General features: G+C 43.0%; 1 protein-coding gene across 3 annotated transcripts in view; it reads left to right on the forward strand.

The window, feature by feature from the left end:
* The window catches only part of TSPAN12 (tetraspanin 12), a 314,722-nt gene that overhangs the window by 87,123 nt on the left and 206,462 nt on the right, over window positions 1–21,137 (forward strand). For all 3 annotated transcript variants that reach the window (XM_082255661.1, XM_082255660.1, XM_082255659.1), the window contains exon 3: window positions 8,941–9,023. In XM_082255661.1, the coding sequence (XP_082111787.1) occupies window positions 8,941–9,023 (83 nt within the window). The remainder of the gene's footprint in view (window positions 1–8,940; window positions 9,024–21,137) is intronic.

Below are 21,137 nucleotides of genomic sequence, written 5' to 3' on the forward strand. Positions count from 1 at the left end.
GGTGGAGGTAGCGTAGTTTTATGATTGTCTTGAACATTGTGTATGTACAGTATAAGGGAGCAGTAAGTCCTTCAGCTTCAAAAAAACCCACACAGCCTTTATAGGACAGATTAAGGGGTGTAGAACGAAATCCTTCAGTTCCTATAACCTTTCTTCATATTTAGTCAGCATAATGAGCTTACTGATGATGTTTCCTGGCATCAGCTTATGCATATTCCATTGCACATACTTTTCCATTTTTAAAGTAGGCCCTTCTTGCCTGTAAGAAGTGGCTAATGAACTTAGTACTGTTGGAGCAGTGTACACAGAACCATTGGCAGTGTTTATAGTGTTCCCTAGTTCACTTAACTGATGGCTTCTGGTGCTAAAACTTTCTATAGCTCAAAGAACCCGAGGATCACTGATGAAAAAGTGCATTCACTGCCTTTAATCAGTCTATTAGTGCTGTAGTAGTGTTCTGGCTTTCCAAAAAAATGAATACATTTGTAAGACCTGTGTTAATACTATAAAGTGAAAAAAGTATTCATCTGCTGTTTTATATGCAGGCATGATGGTGTGAAAGCTGTAACTAACAATTTAAAGCAAGGTATTTGGGTTGACTTCATAGAATTGGTTTACCATCTAGAGCTAAAGTGGTAGCCTATAAGAGTACACCTTATAGGACACCTGTATGACCCAGTGGAGAGGGTGCACCCCAATTATTTTTTTTCTTCTAAAAAGCAAAGGTGCATTTTCACTAGGATGTGAGTTTCAGAATGTCATATTTTACCCTAAAGTGGCTGTAAAGGCTCACTTTTGTTTCTCAAAATAACAAACATGTCCTACCTATGCTGTGCAATGGTATTGCACAGAGCGGTCACTTAACTCCATTTTTAATATCTCCCAACAATGCTTTCTGCCCATCCTCTTCTATGAATACCTCCTCAGCAGACTGTGTGCTTAGGGGTATTTGTGCGGGTGCACTCCCAAGCTGGGCTGTATACATGCGTAGACACATACAGTGTTGCTCGGCCTCACTTCCTCCTCACAGAATTTGACTGACAGCTAGAGGAGCCAATGGGAGCAAGAGAGAGCAGCGCTGCAGATGGTGCACAGCGCTGGATCGAGATAGGACTTGGGTAAGAAATTTGAGAGGGGGGAAGTAGTGGGACAATTTCTACCCTAATGCAAGGAATGCATTAGGATAAAAAATGCCTTGACTTTAGAAACCCCAATGTGTAACATCTACACAAACCTAAACTGCACCTTCCTGTTTGTTGGCCAGGGAAAGACAAAATCTGAAACTACCACGGTCCCCTCAAAAACAATTAATACAGGTAAGATGAATCGGTGCTAGTTCAAAAACACAGTAAATAAAGAGTCCTTATAAGCTTTTAGTGTCCAAAATATTATTGGGGGCACCATCAATGAATAAGTCCACATGTTTAGACAGCCACCAGCAAGGGGGGGAATTGCAGAAGTGATTTTCCCAGGACATGAAAGAAAAACAAATACAGAGGCGCCTCTAAATGCAGACTGTAAATGTACTTTTTAATGGTAACTAGCAAGCTACATAAAAAACTCACATTTTTATCCAGCTTGAAGAAGGAGCACGCTGTAGAGTTACTGTCTTCACAGCGCATGCTCCGAAACGCGTTGTGACTGGATGACGTCACTGGTGCAGGATTTGCGGTCCACGCTGCGTTCCAGCCCTCACTTCCATCCGGTCTCCATCTTTCCTCCTCGAATGCCAGCAATATTCAAACAGGGGGGGAGACGGTTGCTGCACCAGCTAAAGGCCCCCAAGTCCCACTGCCCAGGACGCCGTGAAGGGACTCCTCATCAATTGACTAAGGCTTTCTATACTCATGGAAAATGTGAGTTTTTTATGTAGCTTGCTACTTACCATTAAAAAGTGCATTTACAATCTGCATTTAGAGGCGCCTCTGTATCAAAAACAATTAACACTGTGCATTTAAAACATATATCATTCCTTGAATACAACAATATGAGAAAGCATATAATATCCTAACCCATAAAAACAATTTAAAAACCCATCTAACTCATAAAGAAGCCCTCTAAAACATTCCAGTTGAAATTGATTGATTACCAGTTGAAAATGTTTTGTAAACCAATACACTCACTCAAATAGAATGTATTTTTTATCAGTGCTGCAATAAAATGATTGTACATGTAAACCAAAGAGCCCATCCACGATCCTCATGAATCTAGTGCAAAGAATAAGTCACACAACAATGGCATCGCTCCTGCTGACAAACTTTATTCATCACACATGCAGCAAATCTCTATGACTAAAGCCTGGTATACACTATGAGTTTTTTTTTCCATTCAACCCAGCCGCTGTCCTAACGATCCAATGTTAGTACAGCAATCTCCCCCACTGAACCATTGTGTTCTGACAGGGGGACGGCCCCCCCTACCTAAATACTCTGGTCAGCTCTCTCAGCCATTGGCCAAGAGCGCTGGTTGGCTACTCGTTTTCCAGCATGTTTGTCTGACAGAAGCCGGCCAAAGGAGTCAAATGGTTTTTATTGAACCGGCCAATGTCGCCAGGCATTCAGCCCATGTGTACAAGGCTTAAACCTGTAATGGTGAAATGCTTAAGAGAAGGATGGCCTTATTTGCATGTGTATTCTTTATGAGTTAAAGCAGACTTTTTATTGTTTTCAGTGGTTACATGTTATCAATTTTCTCATATTGTTAAATGTAATATAAATAATAAATGTTTTATGTGAGAAGTGTGACTGAATTCTTATTGAGTGGATTGTGCTGATAGAGAAACTTGAACTGTTTTAAACATTAAAGTCTTCATCTGGCTAATACACAATTTCAGCTTGGACTCTGTTTGAGTCAACCATTTGTGATGCCCTGTTAAGCAGCTGTGCTAATTTCACTGAAGCAGCTGATTAACACTAAAATAGCCTGCTGTTTGGATGGCCCTGGCTTCCCCTAGGCTTATAAACCTTGCTTCCTAGATTTAGGGCTCATTCTTTAAAAAAGCGGGGAGTGTTTAAAACTTCTGTAGGGTTTTTGTTTTCCTGTCCCAGTGACACCATTCCTCTTAAATTATTTTTCGGGTGTTACAGAGACCCTCTATCTCTAACAACTGAAAAATAATTTAGGAGGAAGGGTGTCACTGGGACAGTAAAACAAAAACCCTACAGAAATTTTAAACGCTCCCTTTTTTTTTAAAGAATGAGCCCTAAATCTAGGTTGATTTACTGAAGGCAAATAGAATGTTCACTTTGCAGGGGAATTTTCTCCAAAATTTAGTGAATGAGGTGAAGCTCTGTTTCCTTTCATCATCCATTGATGTGCAAGCAAAAACGCTGTTTTTTATATATTTATTTTCCTTGCACATGATTGGGTATTCTTTGCAAAGTGAAAGAGGTTGTAAAGGCAGAATGCTTTTTTACCTTACTAAGGTAAAAAAAACAAACAACCTCTTACATTCAGCTTCCCCCCGCAGCCCCCTCTAAATACTCACATGTGCCCAGTCTCGAGCCATTAATGTTTAGATGGCTCTGGCATCCCCTAGGCTTATGCACCTTGTCTCCTAGATTTAGGTTTCATTTTTTTAAAAAGAGGGGAAGGTTTAAAAGTTATGTAGGTTTTGTGTTTTCCTGTCCCAGTGACACCTTTCCTCCTAAATTATTTTTCTGGTATTACAGAGACAGAAGGGTTGATTTACTAAAGGCAAATAGAATGATAATTTTGCAAGGGATTTTCCCCAGAACTTAGTGTATGAGGTGAAGTTCTGTTGACTTCCATCATCCATTGATGTGCAAACAAAAATGTGTTTTTTTTTAATTTTTTTTCCTTGCACTTAATTGGGTATTCTTTGTAAAGTGAAAGTGGTTGTTGCATGCACCTTCCCCCGCAGCCCTGAGCCCAATCTTGATCCACCAATGTGCACAAGGCTCTCTCTCGCTCCTCATTGGCTCAGATGCAGCAGCGGTAGCCATCAGTGTCAGCCAGAGCCAGTGAGGAAGGAGTGGAAGGTGGGGTCGAGCCTTATCCTGTGTGTCTTATTGACACACTGAGCAGGGCTTGGGAGTGAGCACACACACGTGGCTTGTTTTGAGGGCACTTGGTGGTGGTGGGGGGAGGGGGTGAATTCAGAGTGCCGGAAGAGGAACCCAAAAGGGGAGAATCAGGGCTGCTCTGTGTAAAACCACCGAACAGGTAAGTATAACATGTTTGTTAATTTAATTTAAAAAACAAAAACAAATGAAGCTTTAAAATTACTTGAAATTTCACCACATTCACTAAGCTATGGGAAAAAATGTACAAGTTGTATCTTCGCTTGTAAAGAGACTGTTTGCCTTTGCTAAAATAACCCAAGAGTGTGCAGATAAATCTCCTATTGAGGTCAACTTAGGTTTGCAAAACTACATTTTACCAGGGCCATACAAAACCAGTGACTAGATAAATAAATAGAAAATGAATATGTAAAGCCCTGTTATCTCACCCCTCTTTCACATCCTTTTCTTCATTTGTACAGTTGGCTGAAGCAGTTTCTCTAAACCTTCACACCACCATGTAAAAGCTAAATTCCTGTTTTGTCATAAATCCTATGGCCTTCTTGCTACTAAATCTGCTGAAACTTTGACATGATTCCCCACCTTCATCTATTGCAAACCATTGTGTATTCTCAAGCAAGTCGTAAAGCTGATTTATGGATAATATATTTCAACATTTGTAGGAAAGGCGATAGTTTATATGGCATACACTGTCAACAGTTTGCAGACTTTCACCAGTTCTAATCTTTAACTGAAATGTAAATTTGTTTAAAATACTACTTGCCTGTGTATTGAAATATGTGTTATAATACACCATAATGTTTCAAGGTTTTGTTCTATTATGGCATAACTAAACATAGAGTAAAAAAAAAAAAAAAAAAACATGTTTAAGGCTAATCAAAGATTAAATATTTAGCAGTAAGAGCCGGTTCACACTACTCCGACTGGGGACACGACTTGTGTGCCCTCAAGTCGCCCCAAGTCTCTTGTCATCACAAATTTAATGTAAATGAATTAGAGCAGTCTTAATATGCACTACTGAAGTCGCTCCGACTTTAGAAAAGGTTCCTGTACTTCAAGGCGACCTCTATCCGACTTGTGCACATAGACTTCAATGGGAGTTGCCTCTCAGTCGGATCCTTATCTTATTTCAAGCGACTTGTTATCAGACTTTCCAGGAAGAAGAAAAAGATTAGCCAGGCATTCCCCACAAACAAAGTCGCCTGTCATTTGTCTCTTCAAAGTAGTGCACAAGTCTCTTCCAAGTCGCTTACAAGTCTCTAAACAAGTCAAAAGTCGCTCCTTCATGGGGCGACTTTCTGGTCGCGGTAGTGTGAACCGGCTCTAAAGCTTTCCTTCAGCTTTGAGGCCATTGTCAACTGCTGCTCGATTTAATACCAACCTCATATTTAATGAGGAACCATCAAGCAAAATGTTAAGAAAAGTGCTCATACTGTTCAGAAACATATAGCTGTGAATGAAAAATTATATATGTGGGCTAATATTGATGACCCACCTAAAAATACTAGGTTCCTATTCATGCCAATTCTTTGGCTTCCATACTTTTTGAGTCACTCATTTGCAACATGGATAAAGATAAGGAGTTCTGACAGTTTTTGGATTTTCATTTGCTTAACAATTGGATTGAATCTGTGATTCCGATGTAATAAAGTTATAACCTGCCAGACCGACTCTTTTCATTTTTAGGCCCCATGCACACAGGGCGTCAGAAAAAACGAGCTGCAGAGCCACTTCTAACGCCAGGAAAAAGCAGGTGTAACAACGTGCTTTTAGTAGCTTTTTCCATTGGTGTTATTGCACGTTTGGCCACATTGGCTTTTAGCAGCGTTTTCTGCCTTCATTCAAAATGAATGGTTGCCTATGAGCCGTCTTTGATACAGCTTTCAGCCCATTGATTTGAATAGAAGCCGCATCACAAGTCGGATCAGAGGGGGAACTCCACGCCAAAATGTGAAAAAAACGACGTGGGGGCCCCCCCATGTCCCAAACCAGGCCCTTCGGGTCTGGATTTTTAGGGGAGCCCCACGCCAAAAAGATGGTGTGGGACCCCCCCAAAATCTATACCAGACCCTTATCCGAGCATGCAGCCCGGCAGGTCAGCAAAGGGGAGGGGAGGAGCGAGCGGCCCCACCCCCCCTGGACCATACCAGGCCACACTCCCTCAACATAGGGGGGTGGGTGCTTTGGAGCAAGGGGAGCTCTGCACCCCCACCCCAAAGCACCTTGTCCCCATGTTGATGAGAACAAGGGCCTCTTCCCTACAACCCTGGGCGGTGGTTGTGGGGGTCTGCGGGCAGGGGGCTTATCGGAATCTGGACACCCCCTGTAACAAGGAGGCCCCCCAGATCCCGGACCCCATCCCTATGTGAATGGGTATGGGGCACATTGTACCCCTACCCATTCACCCTATAAAAGGCAGTGTATGTAAATAATGACAGGAGACGTTTTGAGGAGTCCTTTATTAAAAATCTCCCTCCGGTCTTCTCCCCTCTGGTCTTCTCCCCTCTGGTCTTTTCACCTCTGGTCTTTTCACCTCTGGTCTTCTCCCCTATGGTCTTCTCCCCTCTGCTCTTCTTCCTCTGGTATTCTCCCCTCTGGTCTTCTTCCTCCGGTCCTCCTCCAACGATGTCTCCGGTGATTATGCCTGCTCCAGTCTTTGCAGCTTGTTAGGGGTGTGGCCTTCCGGTGGTGTCACCCGGAGACCCCGCCCCCTTATGTCATCACTGATTACATCACTGGGAGGCCACGCCCCTAATGGCTATATAACCACCTGCAAAGACCAGAGCCAGCATAATCAACTGAGAAATCGTCGGAGGAGGACCAGAGGAAGAAGACCAGAGGAAGAAGACCAGAGGGGAGAAGACCGGAGGAGGATTTTTAATAAAGCACTTCTCAAAACATCTCCTGTCATTATTTACATACACTGCCTTTTATGGAGTGAATGGGTAGGGGTACAATGTACAATGTACCCCTACCCATTCACATAGGGAGGGTTCCGGGATTTGGGGGACCCCTTGTTACAGGGGGCGTCCAGATTACGATAAGCCCCCTGCCCGCAGACCCCCACAACCACCGCCCAGGGTTGTCGGGAAGAGGCCCTTGTCCTCATCAACATGGGGACAAGGTGCTTTGGGGTGGGGCGTGCAGAGCTCTCCCTTCTCCAAAGCACCCACCCCCCCATGTTGAGGGCATGCGACCTGGTATGGTCCAAAGGGCCTGGTTTGGAACCTGGGGGGACCCCCACGCTTTTTTTTCCCATTTTGGCGTGGAGTTCCCCCTCAAGATCCTCAAAGCGCAAGTCGCACCACAAGTCGGGTCATCCTGATCCGACTTGTGTTGCGACTTCCATTCAAATCAATGGGCTCCCATAGGGAACCATTGATTTTCACATAAAAAAAAAAAATCGTACAACGTGGCTTAACATTAATCAGCCTTTAGCAGCGTCAGACATTTTTATAGCTCTGACGCTGGTCATCAGAACGCACAGGCCCTGGGTTTTTTTTGCAGCCTAAAAACGCCTATGTCACTTGGAGCTCCTAAAAGCTTGTGTGTGCATGAGGCCATAGAATAACACGACAAGGCCTTTTTAAGCTGCAAAAAAAAAACATCTGACGCTCCTGAAAGCAGCTGCAAAAATGCCCTGTGTGCATGGGGCCATAGAAGGAGGTCAGCAATGGCAGCCCATATATAAATTTGAAGTCAAGGCAAAAGTTATGTATTTAGTCAAAATTATTTATTTTATTGCTTAGGCCAGAGAACACACACGATTTTAATTGTTGGGTTCAGATTTAGTGTTTGATAAGTGCAAAAGATACTTCTTGAGCCAGAAATCCAGTGAGCCTGTAAATGGTTTCTTGTAATCTGTTATCTCTGTCTTTGTTGCATTTAAATCCTAAGCAGTGTTATCAGCCCTGCCCATTTCTTCACTGTGGACTATTTATGTTGTGAAGATGGGGGCTAGGGTTGGTTCTGTGGTCCAATTCAGAAGTTGGGAGCCTGGGTGGTAATGCTGCAACTCCTCCAGAGATAGAGTACAGTGAGTGAGCATTGCCACCAGGAAATGTGTTGCTAGCAGGATCGCCAGGTAAAAATTAGGAAAAATGCTTGGAAATTGATTAAAGCTTTTAAAGCTAGGGACTGATGAGCTGCAATAATTAGAATTTCGTTTTTAGATTTAGGTTTAGATATGCTTTAGGTAAAGGTGACTGAATACACACTGCTCCTTTAATGTTAAGTATTGTAATGCTTTATTTAACTGTATTTCATAGATGTCAAATCCATGATATTAAATCCCTTACAGTATATCATACTCACAGAAACTGCAGAGAGAAGTTAGGTAGATAAACATGAGATAGAGCAGATGACAAATGTTTTCTGCATGGTACACAACATTGCAGGTAAGTTGCAGTGCATTGTGTAGGTACATTAAAGCGACATTCAAAATGAATGGCACTGCAGTGAATTGCATCATGCTTGATACATAAGTGTGCATTGGGGTAACAGGCAGTGTTGCAGCAATGCACTGGTGTGAATGGGCTCCAAGTGAAATTAAAAGCTACATTTTAATGTATAACTGGAGTGCCCTCTCAAGCTTGTTGGTGACAGCTTGTCTACCTAAAGCATATGCGCTAAGAAGATTGAGAATTTTCGAGCTTTAGTTATTTCTGTTTGCATATAATAGAAAAGGCATAGGTTGCATAGACCCTGTTTAAGCAAAACAGAATGTAACCCTAAGCGGCACTGCAAGTAGAATAGTATGTCATTTGGCAATGTCTACAAATGAAAAGTATGTACTTACCCAGTGGGAATATATCCCAGTACAGGAAACTGCTGCTCAGAGTTGTTTGTCTTTATACGTCACTATACATGTTAATGATAATTTCTTTGTTTGTTTTAGCTGATGTCAATATGTGTTTTGGGGGTTTCTGCATGGATGAGAGACTACATAAATAACGTACTTACTCTGACAGCGGAAACAAGGTAAGCACTCCTAATCAGCTGCACTGAAGCATCAAAAGAAGTAAAAACAAAATGCCATGATAATCTGTATGCTAAGAGGAGCTTTTGTGTTTTCTTTTATTTAACATATTGAATAGTTTAGTTCAGGTAAATTCTGCTTCAGATATTTCATGCTTCACTTAAGCTGGCTGTGTACAGTAGTTAGGAGTTGCACAGAGATGGTCTGCTTCCTTTGATCATCTCCTGTCGTCCATGTCACTGAAAATAGTTTTCTGTTTACTTTTCCGACATTTCTAAGGTGTAGACTAATTGACTGTATCTAATTGCCCGTTCTGAGACATACATTTAACCTCAAGTCAATCCATTTACTGCATCAGGAAAATAACAATTGCGCATAGTAGCTTTGTATTTGCATGTGTAATAAATATGGTCAATAATTACATGCACACATAAAAATAACTAACTTTTTCAAACAAGTAGCATGCTTTGCAGTTTAAAAATATGCAAATTCTTTATTTTGCTAGCTATATTTGCACCCATTCGTAATGCTTTTTCTCCAGTAAAAATACATGGATACAAAAAATAAACAAAGTTCCAAATGACCTGACTACATACTACAGTTTAAGAGTTGATTCCATTCAAAACTTAACTCTTTTTTTCAAAATAAGTTATATAAAGTGTTCATTTAGCATTCAAGGTCTGAACTAGGGAAAAAATAGGGTTGTACTTGTGTGAGATGGATATGGTGCATTAATTTGTTTGTCTCCGGTCCATTTAGAGTTGTGAGAAAACCTCCAGGAATGACCTGGCTTTCTATAAGAATGGCCCTTGCAGCATGATCTGATCTATATCGTGAGGGAGTCTTATTAAAGCCCAACTCCAGGCTATTGTTAAATTTACCCCTATGTAGTGCTCCCCCTATGGGATTGTACACAACATTAACACAAATCATACCATAAAAACATACCTAAAATATTAAATAAACACACAACAAGGATTGTGGAAAAGTTTAGGCCGCGGCCCCTTTATTGGGTTTAAAACTATTTTAAATATAAAATGAACTTTAACCTTTAATACCAAACAGAATCACTGGTACACATTAACAAAACAACATGCTTAGTCACTAAGCTTGTTGTTTTGTTAATGTTTACAAAACAACAAAACAACATGCCTAGTCACTAATGCCCAGTACACACGATCTGAAAATCGGACGACGTTCCGTCCGTTTTTGTTTGGTTGCTAGGAACTCTCAATTATATTCGCAAATGGGAGAGGTTACTTACAATACGAATTTTCTCGGACGATTATTCAAAAGCTTCCGGTATGCGTAACCATGTTGTAGCGTGTGAAGGGAAATGATGTCTACTGCTCATGCGCTGTCTACTGCTCACCATTTTTTTCGGACGAACAACATACTGATAATACGATTATCGTAGGATGTGTTATAATACGATCAAAATTTTTATGCTTGCACGACCGGATAATATCGGGCGAACTGTCGTGATCGCCTCTCGTAAGCTGTGTAGTAACGATCAGATTATTGTCCGATCTTTTCACAAGCGTTATTTTTCGTCCGATTTTCGGATCGTGTGTACGGGCCATAAGACTCAAGCAGCAATATCTCATACCAACCAAATTACAGTTTACCAATTACTGTCCACCCACAAAGTGGGTGACATTACCCAAAAAAATGGACCTTTAATATCAAACAGAACTGTTAGCCAATAACAGACCAACATGCTTCATCACTAAGACTCAAGCAGCAATATCTTACACCAATAACAGCGTACCGACCACTGTCCACTCACAAAGTGGGCGACGTTACCCACATAAAGGTGGACCGCGACAAAGGGAAATAACAAAGGGAGAGGAAGGATGGGAGAGCAGGTCAAAAGATCCAGAAAGAAGGCTGAGGATAATCCAGAGGTGAGTCCAGCTGACAGACCTGAGGTAAATTCTGACTCCGCCCAGTGACAGGAGAGGATATAAGTAAAAGCTTACCCTCATTGGCTAAATGTTTCCCGCCAAAAGATTTGTCACCAATCCAGTGCTCAGCAGCTGAGGTAAATCTTCCTAGCAACAGCAGGCAGCTTGTCACCTGAAACACAAAACAGAAAGAACCAGCAAAGCAGCCATAGAGAGATGTGTACATAACAATCATCATAGCCCTCTATTAAAAGTAACATTCATTTATATAACAAATGGGTGTTAGGGGTGACAATCCCATGGGGCCACTTCTCTATTTTATTCTTTCGTGGCCCTTACATTCTTCCCACACTGCATGGGTTAAATGCTCGTCTGACTAGGAGGGTGAAAGAAATAAGTGCAAACACTTTACTTCTCATGCCTCACTCCCACAGGTTTCTTCCTCTCTGTGTGACCGGTCTCCAAAAGCGGCTTCATTTCCCTGCCTTGTTTGTCACAGTTCCTCCAATACAATGCATGACCAACAGTCCAGCATTATATGGGAGGACGGCAAGGACCCATCCACATTCTAAAATGCCAGACAGTGGGAAGAGTGCCGGCTGCCTTGGAGCGAGGAATATAGTAAGTATTCATAGTTTTTTCTTTCCCCTCTAGACAAACCAGCATTTACCCCTGCAGTGTGTGGAACAGAACTCTCTTGATATGTAAACTACCTGAAATTGGGCTTTAAAAAAAAAAAAAAAACCCACAGGTTTTACATTAGATATATTTATGGAGAAAATTTGCTTGAACAATCAAGGTCTCTGATTGGAAACATATGTGGGCCTCTGATAATATTTTGAAAAATCTGAATTTGGCACTGCAATTAAGGCAGGTGTTTCAGTTAGTACAAAACATGAACAAAAGAGGGCGCACCAGCCTAGCGCATTATTCCACAATATTTATTGAAAAGCAGTTGTTTAAAATTATACTCACAAAAAAGTGAAATAAATTGCTCATCAAGCTACTTATTTGTAGTCTGTAGTCTACGACACAGGTTACTCCAAAGTCCAGGGGGACCTCAACAGGGTCCTTACTGGTTTTGAAGGATACACCTTCCTTTGTGCCTCAGAATGTTTCAGTTAGTTCAGGAGTAGGTTTGACCTGCCCTAGTCTATATAAACATTTTCATTACCCATTCTTCACAACAGAATTATGCTCAAATGCAATATTTGCCGACCAAGAATTTACAGAGACCCTTTGGAGCGTAATTTAGGATGTAAATGCTAAGGGTACAAAACAAATTTTTAAAAGTTGTTGCTTCTATCAGTCCACATTCATGCAAATATGTGCTACTGCTACTCTTCTCTAGAGTTGCAACAGTATGAAGATTAGTTCATGGCCATGCCAAATAACCTTCAAACAGGTGACAAAGAGCCCTAAGGTGATACTTAAAAGGGTTGTAAAGTCAGTTGGTTTTTCATCTTAATGCATTCTATGCATTAAGATAAAAAAACTTCTGTGTGCAGCAGCCCCCCTCAGCTCCTCCTGATGCTTACCTGAGCCCCATCTCAATCCACGACTGTTTTAGCCACCCGGGTGGGTGCAGCATTCCAAAGGGCACAGGGAAGATCCTGGCAGCATGCTGTAGCTGATGGCGGGCATTTTCCCTTAGTCTTGCTGGTCTTTGGTTGGCAGCCATGTTTGTGTAGCCCGATGATGTCACAGGGCCATTTTTCCTTAGTCTGGCTGGTCTCCGGTTGGCGGCCATGTTTGTGTAGCCCAATGATGTCACGGGGGCCATTTTTATTTAGTCTGGCTGGTCTCCAGTTGGCAGCCATGTTTGTGTAGACCAATGATGTCACGGGGGCCATTTTCCCTTAGTCTTTCTGGTCTACAGCTTGCGGTCATGTTTGCGTAGCCCAATGAGGTCACAGGGGCCATTTTCCCTTCGTCTGGGAGATGCTGGAGACAACCAAAGCCTCGTGGGGATGCCAAAGCTCCTCCTCTTCCTCTTTCTCCTCAGTTTCCTCTTCCTGTGGTCTGGAAATTTGAACAGATATGGCGTCCATGGTAATGCTGGGTCCGAATTCTCGGCGGTCCTTGTGTCAGTAGGGTGAGTCCTTGGTTTCCCTGTTTTCTCTCTCTCTGCTGATAGGTACCTTGAGCCTTGGGGGGATCCTTTAGTGGTGCAAAAAGATCTTTTTTGTACTGCAAGGTCTTCCTTTCCTTATGGAGCCTCAGTGACACATCTCCCCCACTGACCCCCTCATGGAGGTGGCAGGTCCCTCAGAACCCCAGCTTCCCATGGTTGCACTGACGGTGGTCCTGTAGTCCTTTGTGTCCCAGGTAGAAGTGGCTTGTGGGCAAAGGCCCAGGAGGAAGCGTCCCCCACCTTTCCCTGCTTAGTCTGTCTCATCTGATTCTGAGCCTGATGCCGCTGTGGATGCGGCCCATCCAGGGGGGCCTATCATCTCACCCCCAGATGGGGGCCCCTGGTACAGGCCCTTCCCTCTTATATCAGGGATTCCATCCATCTCTTGGACACCTTGTCCCAATGCAGTTGGGACAATTCATACACTTGGTTCTCCTTGGACGTTACATCCCTGTACACCTCCATTCCTCACGATGTAGGCATCGCAGCAGTCAGTTACTTTTTGGCCAGAGAATCCAACATTAACCATAGGCAAGCCCAGTTTATAATTGAGGGGACTCAATTCTGTCTTGAACACAATTATTTCAAGTTTTCAGGTGAATACTACCTCCAGGTGCATGGCAATGCCATGGGTGCCTCCTTTGCACCGTCCTACGCCAACCTCACCATAGGTTGGTGGGAAGACACCTGCATATGGAAGAACAATCCCTTTGCCTCTCGTCTAGTGTTCTATGGGAGATACATTGACGATGTGGTTATCATCTGGGACGGACCCCCCTCCACCATAGCCCCTTTCATTGATTATTGCAATAACAAGAAAAGAAAGAGGGGGGTTAGACCTGGCGCACAACTGGGGAAATGAGTGTCCAAAAACTTCCACAAGCTCCAATACGGACATATGCTACTTAAATGACACAGTAGCCTAAAGATATTAAATTAGATTAGAAGAGTCCATAAAAAGTCCATGTACATACGTCTCCATATGCTACACTCCGCAGGCTGCTCTGTAAACAAGTAGAAGAGACTTGTGGCGAACTGTAGGAGGAAAAACAGGCGCCACACTAAGTGCAGTATATCTGGATAAACGTTTAATAGACCAAATAAAAAGGTACTCACAAACGATGATATAAAAACAGCATATCAGTGGTAAAGGAAATGGTAATCCCAGTGTCCAAATTCAGGATGGCACAAGCGGTCTCAAAGCATCGGGCTGTAGCGAGTGGAGGATCGATACTTCCCGTCTACTGGGGACACAGCGCTGGCCACTCTGACGTCACTTCCGGGATACGTACTGGCGCCGGCGATATATGGGAGATATATAGACGACATTATTGTTGTCTGGGATGGCCCTGAATCTTTACTCTTTGAATTCGTTGGTCACTGCAATAGCAATGAGTACAATTTATCTTTTACTTCAGTTCATCATTCTGCAGAGTTGGCTTTTCTAGATTTACTCTTATATCATCATGAAGGGAGAATAGAAGCAAAAAACTACACGAAGCCCACAGCGGGCAATTCCTTCCTACATTTCAAGAGTTGCCACCATCCTAGGTGGATAAATAACATCCCTAAGAGCCAGTTCTGCAGACTGAGAAGAAACTGCACCAACGATAATGATTATATAGAACAGAGTGCCCAACTTAAGAAAAAATTTACCGATAAGGCTTTTCCGGATACCCTTATTAACCATGCTCATAACATCTATTTGGCCGGCCACGAAAGTATTAAAAAGGTAAAACCTGATACAGAAGCTATTATACCCAGATTTGTGACTCAATTTCACACTAAGTTTAAAAAAATGGAGAAAATTCTGGTCAAGCATTGGCCAATCTTACTGGAAGACCCCCATCTGAGGGAGAATCTACCCCCCAAACCCAAGGTCACTTACAGAAGAGCAAGGAACATTAAGAGCATGGTGGCACCCAGTAAGTTGAAGGGTCCCCCTATATCATCTTTAGAGAGACCTTGTTTGATCCCACTTATTGGAATGTTCCAATGCCGCAAAAAATTGTGTCTGACTTGTAAACACGTTACTCATGGACAGAAAAAGTTTTTAGCAAAAGGAAAAACATACCCATTGACACAGTTTTACAATTGCTCCACAGAGTTTGTTGTTTATTGCCTCACATGCCCGTGTGGGCTGTTTTATGTAGGAAGGACAATCCGCACCCTGAGGAAGAGATTCGGTGAGCATCGCAGGTTCGTGGAGGCTGGTAATGATAAGCACAGTGTCCCACGCCACTTCCTGCTGCATCATGAACACCTGTCTCTCGGCCTCAGGGTGTGGATTATTGAGTCCATACCTGCTACTTTGGCGCCTGCAGAACGTTTTAAGAGATTATGCCAAAGGGAGGCCTATTGGATATATACTTTGGACACTTTAGTGCCGGGTGGTTTGAACGAAGAAATTGAGACTAACACTCTCATATGACTCCATCCAATATTTTTGGATTGGACATCTGAGAGTAATGCCCCACCACCTTGTTTATGCACCCTTTTATAACAATTATGTATGGAGCCAGAATAGGATACATTAGTGGACGGTTATATTGGCTGATGGTCTTTTAGATGATTTTTATCCTCTTTTCTACGGTGTTTTTTATATATATATGTATTTTTATATATTTTTATATATTTTTTTATATATATAGAAAAACATTTTTTAAAAAGAATAATGATATTCTTTAGTATAATGATACCATACATATATTTACGGTTTTATCATTATTATTATATCATTGTATTATGATAATATATCCCTATGTCTAACAATATGTGGATGTATACATATACAATGTGCATTTTATCATTATTTTATTATATTATTTTATTTTATTATTTTTAGTTTTATTTTTATTTTTTTATATTTTTTTATATTTTTTCATTATTCCTTTTTTTCTTTTTTTCAATTTTTCATTTTTTCTTATATTTTTTTCATTTTTTATTTTCTCCAACCATTATTATCATTATTATTTTCTATTATTTACATTAGTATTTATTTTATTCTTATTTTTATTTTTATTCTTATTTATTTTCACATTAATTCCTATTCCCATTTATTCCCAAAAAATTTTTTGTTGAGAACTAGTTGTAACAGATTTTTTGTTACTATATATTTGACTACTGCTCTGGTTTCTTTTCATAATGTACACTGCCCCTGTTCAGTATCACAGCGGGTTCCTCTTGAGTGAGGATTATTGGCACTCTTTAGGACCCAGCTGACTCTGCCTCCTGGTCTACTTAAGCCCTTGAGCAAAATGGCGCATTATCGGCCTGAGGAAGGAGCGCATGCTCCGACAACGCGTCGCCGGCGCCAGTACGTATCCCGGAAGTGACGTCAGAGTGGCCAGCGCTGTGTCCCCAGTAGACGGGAAGTATCGATCCTCCACTCGCTACAGCCCGATGCTTTGAGACCGCTTGTGCCATCCTGAATTTGGACACTGGGATTACCATTTCCTTTACCACTGATATGCTGTTTTTATATCATCGTTTGTGAGTACCTTTTTATTTGGTCTATTAAACGTTTATCCAGATATACTGCACTTAGTGTGGCGCCTGTTTTTCCTCCTACATATTGCAATAACAACACTGTGGGTATCTCCTTCACTCATGTCTCTGACCCATCTCTTTTGATTTTTCTGGATCTAGAGCTGTTCCATCTTGAGGGCCAAATTGTGTCCAAGACACATTTTAAGCCCTCAGCAGGAAACTCATACCTGCACTCTAACAGCTGCCATCATCCCAATTGGATACGGAATATCCCCAAGGGACAGTTTAGCAGACTTAGGAAAAATTGTTCCCTTGAAAAGGATTATGACGAACAGGGCCAAATTCTAACCACCAGATTTCTTGATAAGGGATATGATCCTGCCCTAGTCCATGCAGCATTTGAGGAATGTAGAAATCCCTCCCGCAACCACAAAAAATCCATCTCCACTCTGACGGCTTATGGGGATGTCAAATTCATCACCCAGTACCATTATGCCCACAGAGAAATGGAGAATATTATCAGACGCCACTGGGGCATACTTCAGGAAGACCCAAAATTGGCCCCTGTCCTTCCAGTGCGCCCCCGGGTTATCTACAGAAAACCTAGGAGCATCAAAAACATCATAGCCCCCAGCAAAATTCCTGTGCTTAAGACATCTACACAGAATTTGATCTCTTTTTGCAATTTAGTAGGTATGTTCCAGTGCAAAAAGATATTGTGCAAAATGTGTCCATACGTCACGCACAGACAAAAATGGTTCCTGGACTCTTCGGGGAAAAAATACACTTTCAAACAATTCCATAGTTGCTCCACGGAGTTTGTAGTGTATGGTTTGACATGCCCCTGTGGTCTCCTCTACGTGGGTTGCACTATCTGCACAGTGCGGGCCTGTTTTGGGGACCACAGGAGACTCATAGAAAAGGGTTCTGATGAACATAGCGTTCCCAGACACTTCCTTCTACATCACAACAAGTCCACAGAGGGCTTGCGTGTTTGGGTCATTGAGGCCATCCCTCCCTGCGACTCGGTGGCTGAACGGTTTCAGGCCCTATGTCGCAGGGAAACTTTTTGGATATTCACCCTAAATTCATTGTCGCCCGGAGGACTCAACGAAGATTTGGAGATAAACACGATCCTCTGATGTGACCTTATTAACTTGCCCTTACCTTCTTCCTTCCTTCCCCCTTCCCTTACTTTTTATTGTTAGAGGCACCACTCTATGTGCATAAAGCATATCAGTATCATCGTTATCATATTATCTTAATAAATTTGTATACAATCTTCCCCCCCTTCCCCATTTTCCCCCATTCTGATTTTTCTGCGTTTTTAGTGATTTTAACATGCGTTTTTTTTTGTTTTTTTTTTCAGATATACTTACATTTTTTTCATATGTATGCTTTCATGTGTATATATGTATATACATTCTTAATATGTACTTTGTAATGTTGACCATTTTTCATTTTATTTCATTGTTTTTCATTTAGACTTGGCATCTTCCCCCCCCCCCTTCTTTTTATACATGCAGGTGCACACACCATTGTTTAGTAGGTGCACCTTATTATTTTCACATTCAGATATTGCCTATAGTCCCTTAGCCTTCCTTGTTTTTAAGTCCATACACCTCCTTTTCCTTCCCTCAATAGCAGTTCCCTAGTAGTACCAATTAGCGATAATAATCTACTCCTGTTACTCCCCTGTGGCGTGATAAAAGCATCTCAAGTGGAGGGGCGGGCCAGCCTGACGAAGGAGGTTGATCCTCTGAAACGACGTTGCGGCCCGCCCTCTCCACAGTTTCAGCTGTCTCCTGCCGGCTTCCGTGGAGGAACCGGCAATGTCTTGTGACGCTGCATCCGGCTTGCTGCTGTGCGCCGCGGATGTCCCCAGGAGGAGGAGGCACAGCGAGATCCCCTTCCCTCGGGATCTCCGGACCATCCACTCCCCATCCTCCATCCCTGGATCTGTGAACACATCTGTGGCTGGGTGCTTGCGTTCCAACCACCCCTCGGCACCTATCGTTGGGGATCCATGCTTTTCACCTGAATGCTGATGTTGATTCTTTTAAATGTAAGTGCATTGCAATAAATTTGTTCTTAATTTAAACACTACTCTGACCTGGCGCCCTTGTTTCGTTTATTCCAGATGGGGCTCCTGTGACCCGGTTAAGGCTCCTGTGTCCTGGTTAAGGGCTCTTATGTTTAGCCTTGGGTTATTTCCCCCCCCCCCCACCCTTATTTTCCTTTTGGCACTGCTTTTGGACGCCCCAGTAGGTATGATTTATTAATCACTGTGTCCGTCGATGAACGAAAGAGAAAATGGGATTTTAGTACTTACCATAAAATCCATTTCGCTGAGTTCATCTACGAACACAGCACCCACACCTCTATGAAGTTCTGATACTTCTAATACTTATTGCTACTAAACTTATTACCTAGACCAGAGAGAGAGGTTATATACAAGCTGAAGACAGCCCATGGGCATAGCCAGGTGTTTTTTGTTCTGCCTAGTCCTACTCCTGGAGGAAGCAGTATAACCCAGTAGTTATGATTTATGGAGCGCTGTTTTCGTCGATGAACTTATAGAAATGGATTTTATGGTAAGTACAGAAATCCCATTTTTGTAACAGTGAATCACAAAGCAAAGTTGTATGTTACCATAGGTTATGGTGCATCTAATGGGGGTGTGTTCCCATGGTGCATGTGTGGTATGTTACTGCAATGCATGGGAAGTGTCAATAGACCTAAGGGTTTAGAATTTTTTTTTTCTTTTTTTTACTTTAGACAATGGAGCATTATTGTATTCTGAAAATGAATAAACTTTGTGCAGTATCTGTTTTTCTCTAGCGCTCATTGACAGACGTAGTCCTCGGTGATACACCACCTTCGGGTTATGTTGCCTCCACAGGAGCAGGACTAGACAGGAAATTAAAAAGCTCTGGCCACACCCCAGGGGCAGTCCCAGAGGGTATATCCTCTCTCTCTCTGCCTCAGCAAATCAGTAATTTTCTGTCTAGTTAGGAGTAAGGACCTAGACACCTTGCTGGGATCTTAGGTCCTGGCAAGAATTTTTTCTTAAAGGATTTTTTTAGACAGCTTTTTTCTCCAGTGTTCCTGTGAGATCTTCAAGCAAGAAAGCTGAACTGGGCGACGGGCTGGATGTTGAGATCCGGTGGTCACCCCAGTTCAGCCTACGAGCGCGTGCAGGCCATAGCTCCGCGCTGGGTCGGCCGCGACAAAGTCCCATTAAAGGACTGTCCACGCGAGTTAAACGTCTCGCTGAAACGCCAAAGACCATGAGTCACGGCGTCCGTATCGGTCGACAGCCCTCCCGCCCCGGTGGAGAAGGGGTACTGTCAGGAGTTGGTGCCCGCCTGGTTCCGGTATGGTGAGTAGTATGTTCCCCCTTTCCCCCTGACGGGTTTTGTGGTGAACGCGGGCCCCTCTCTGTATGGTAAGATAGAGTCCCTTTCTATCCTACAACATGACACAGATCCTCCTACTTTGAGTGTGATTTTATGTGTGCAAAAAGCCAGGAGGCTTGGTTTGGGAACTAACAATCTAATTGTATACATGTTTTAAAGATGTAATCTGTGGCATTCTGGGAATCTTATGGGTTAAGAATAAGCTACCTATCAGTCAGAAGCCACGGACATGTAGACTGCCTTCTTAATCAGATCTCCAGCTATTAGCAGGCCTCCCGAACGGCCATGCGGTCCGCCAGGGCCGGTACCGCCAACCACGCCATATCCCCATGCAGTGAGAGTGTTGTGTGCCCTGCAGCACACCGCTATTCAGTACGGGCCGCCGCCATTTTTTTTGCTGGATCGCACGAGCCGCCATTTTGGCGTAGCCTCGTGTCTCCAGCATGGGGGCGGCCATGTTTGAGGTGATCCAAACACCTCGTGGAGCTTGGGGGAGGCGCCGGAAGGCGTACAGAGGGGCGGAGCCGCCTCCTTTCTTCCTGGGCAGCCAGCCAAAAGACTTCCTGTTTGTTAAGACAGCGCTGTAACCTGTTGCAGTTAAACTCTGAGCATCAAGTGGTGAGCCTGGGGGTCTATCTCTCTCTCTCTCTCGATCGATAGGGATCCCTAGCAGGTAACACTAAGGGGCTTTTGTGGCGCTGGGGGTCGAAAAAAAAAAAAAAAAAAAAAGAAAAGTTTTATTTTTGAATTATATTATCCAGGAAGTAACTGGAGTTATCATGGACCCTGCCACACATATTCCCCCACCTGTTTCCCTCGAGGGGGCCACGGGACCCGCCGGTGCACAGAGTATAGAGTCATTTACAGCAATTTTGGAGTCTATGGTGGCTCGGGTGGAGGCGGCCTGTCAGGGACGGGGGTCAAGGAAGCGACCCCCGCCTACCCCTATACCATCTGACACCTCTGACTCAGATTCAGAGGTGGTCACGGCAGTTGCAGGTTCCTCTGCAAGGGCTGTTATCCCAGGTAAAGCCCCCTCAGACAGTGAGGAGGACGCTTCTTCTCCTGCTATTATTCAGGAAGAAGCATTGGTGGACGCACTAGTTGTGGCAGTGCAGGAAACCTTAAAACTTGAGGCTTTACCGGCAGAGGCAACTGAAACAGAGA

The sequence above is a fragment of the Pelophylax lessonae genome, assembly GCF_965119305.1.
Source record: "Pelophylax lessonae genome assembly, chromosome: 4".
Taxonomy (NCBI): domain Eukaryota; kingdom Metazoa; phylum Chordata; class Amphibia; order Anura; family Ranidae; genus Pelophylax; species Pelophylax lessonae.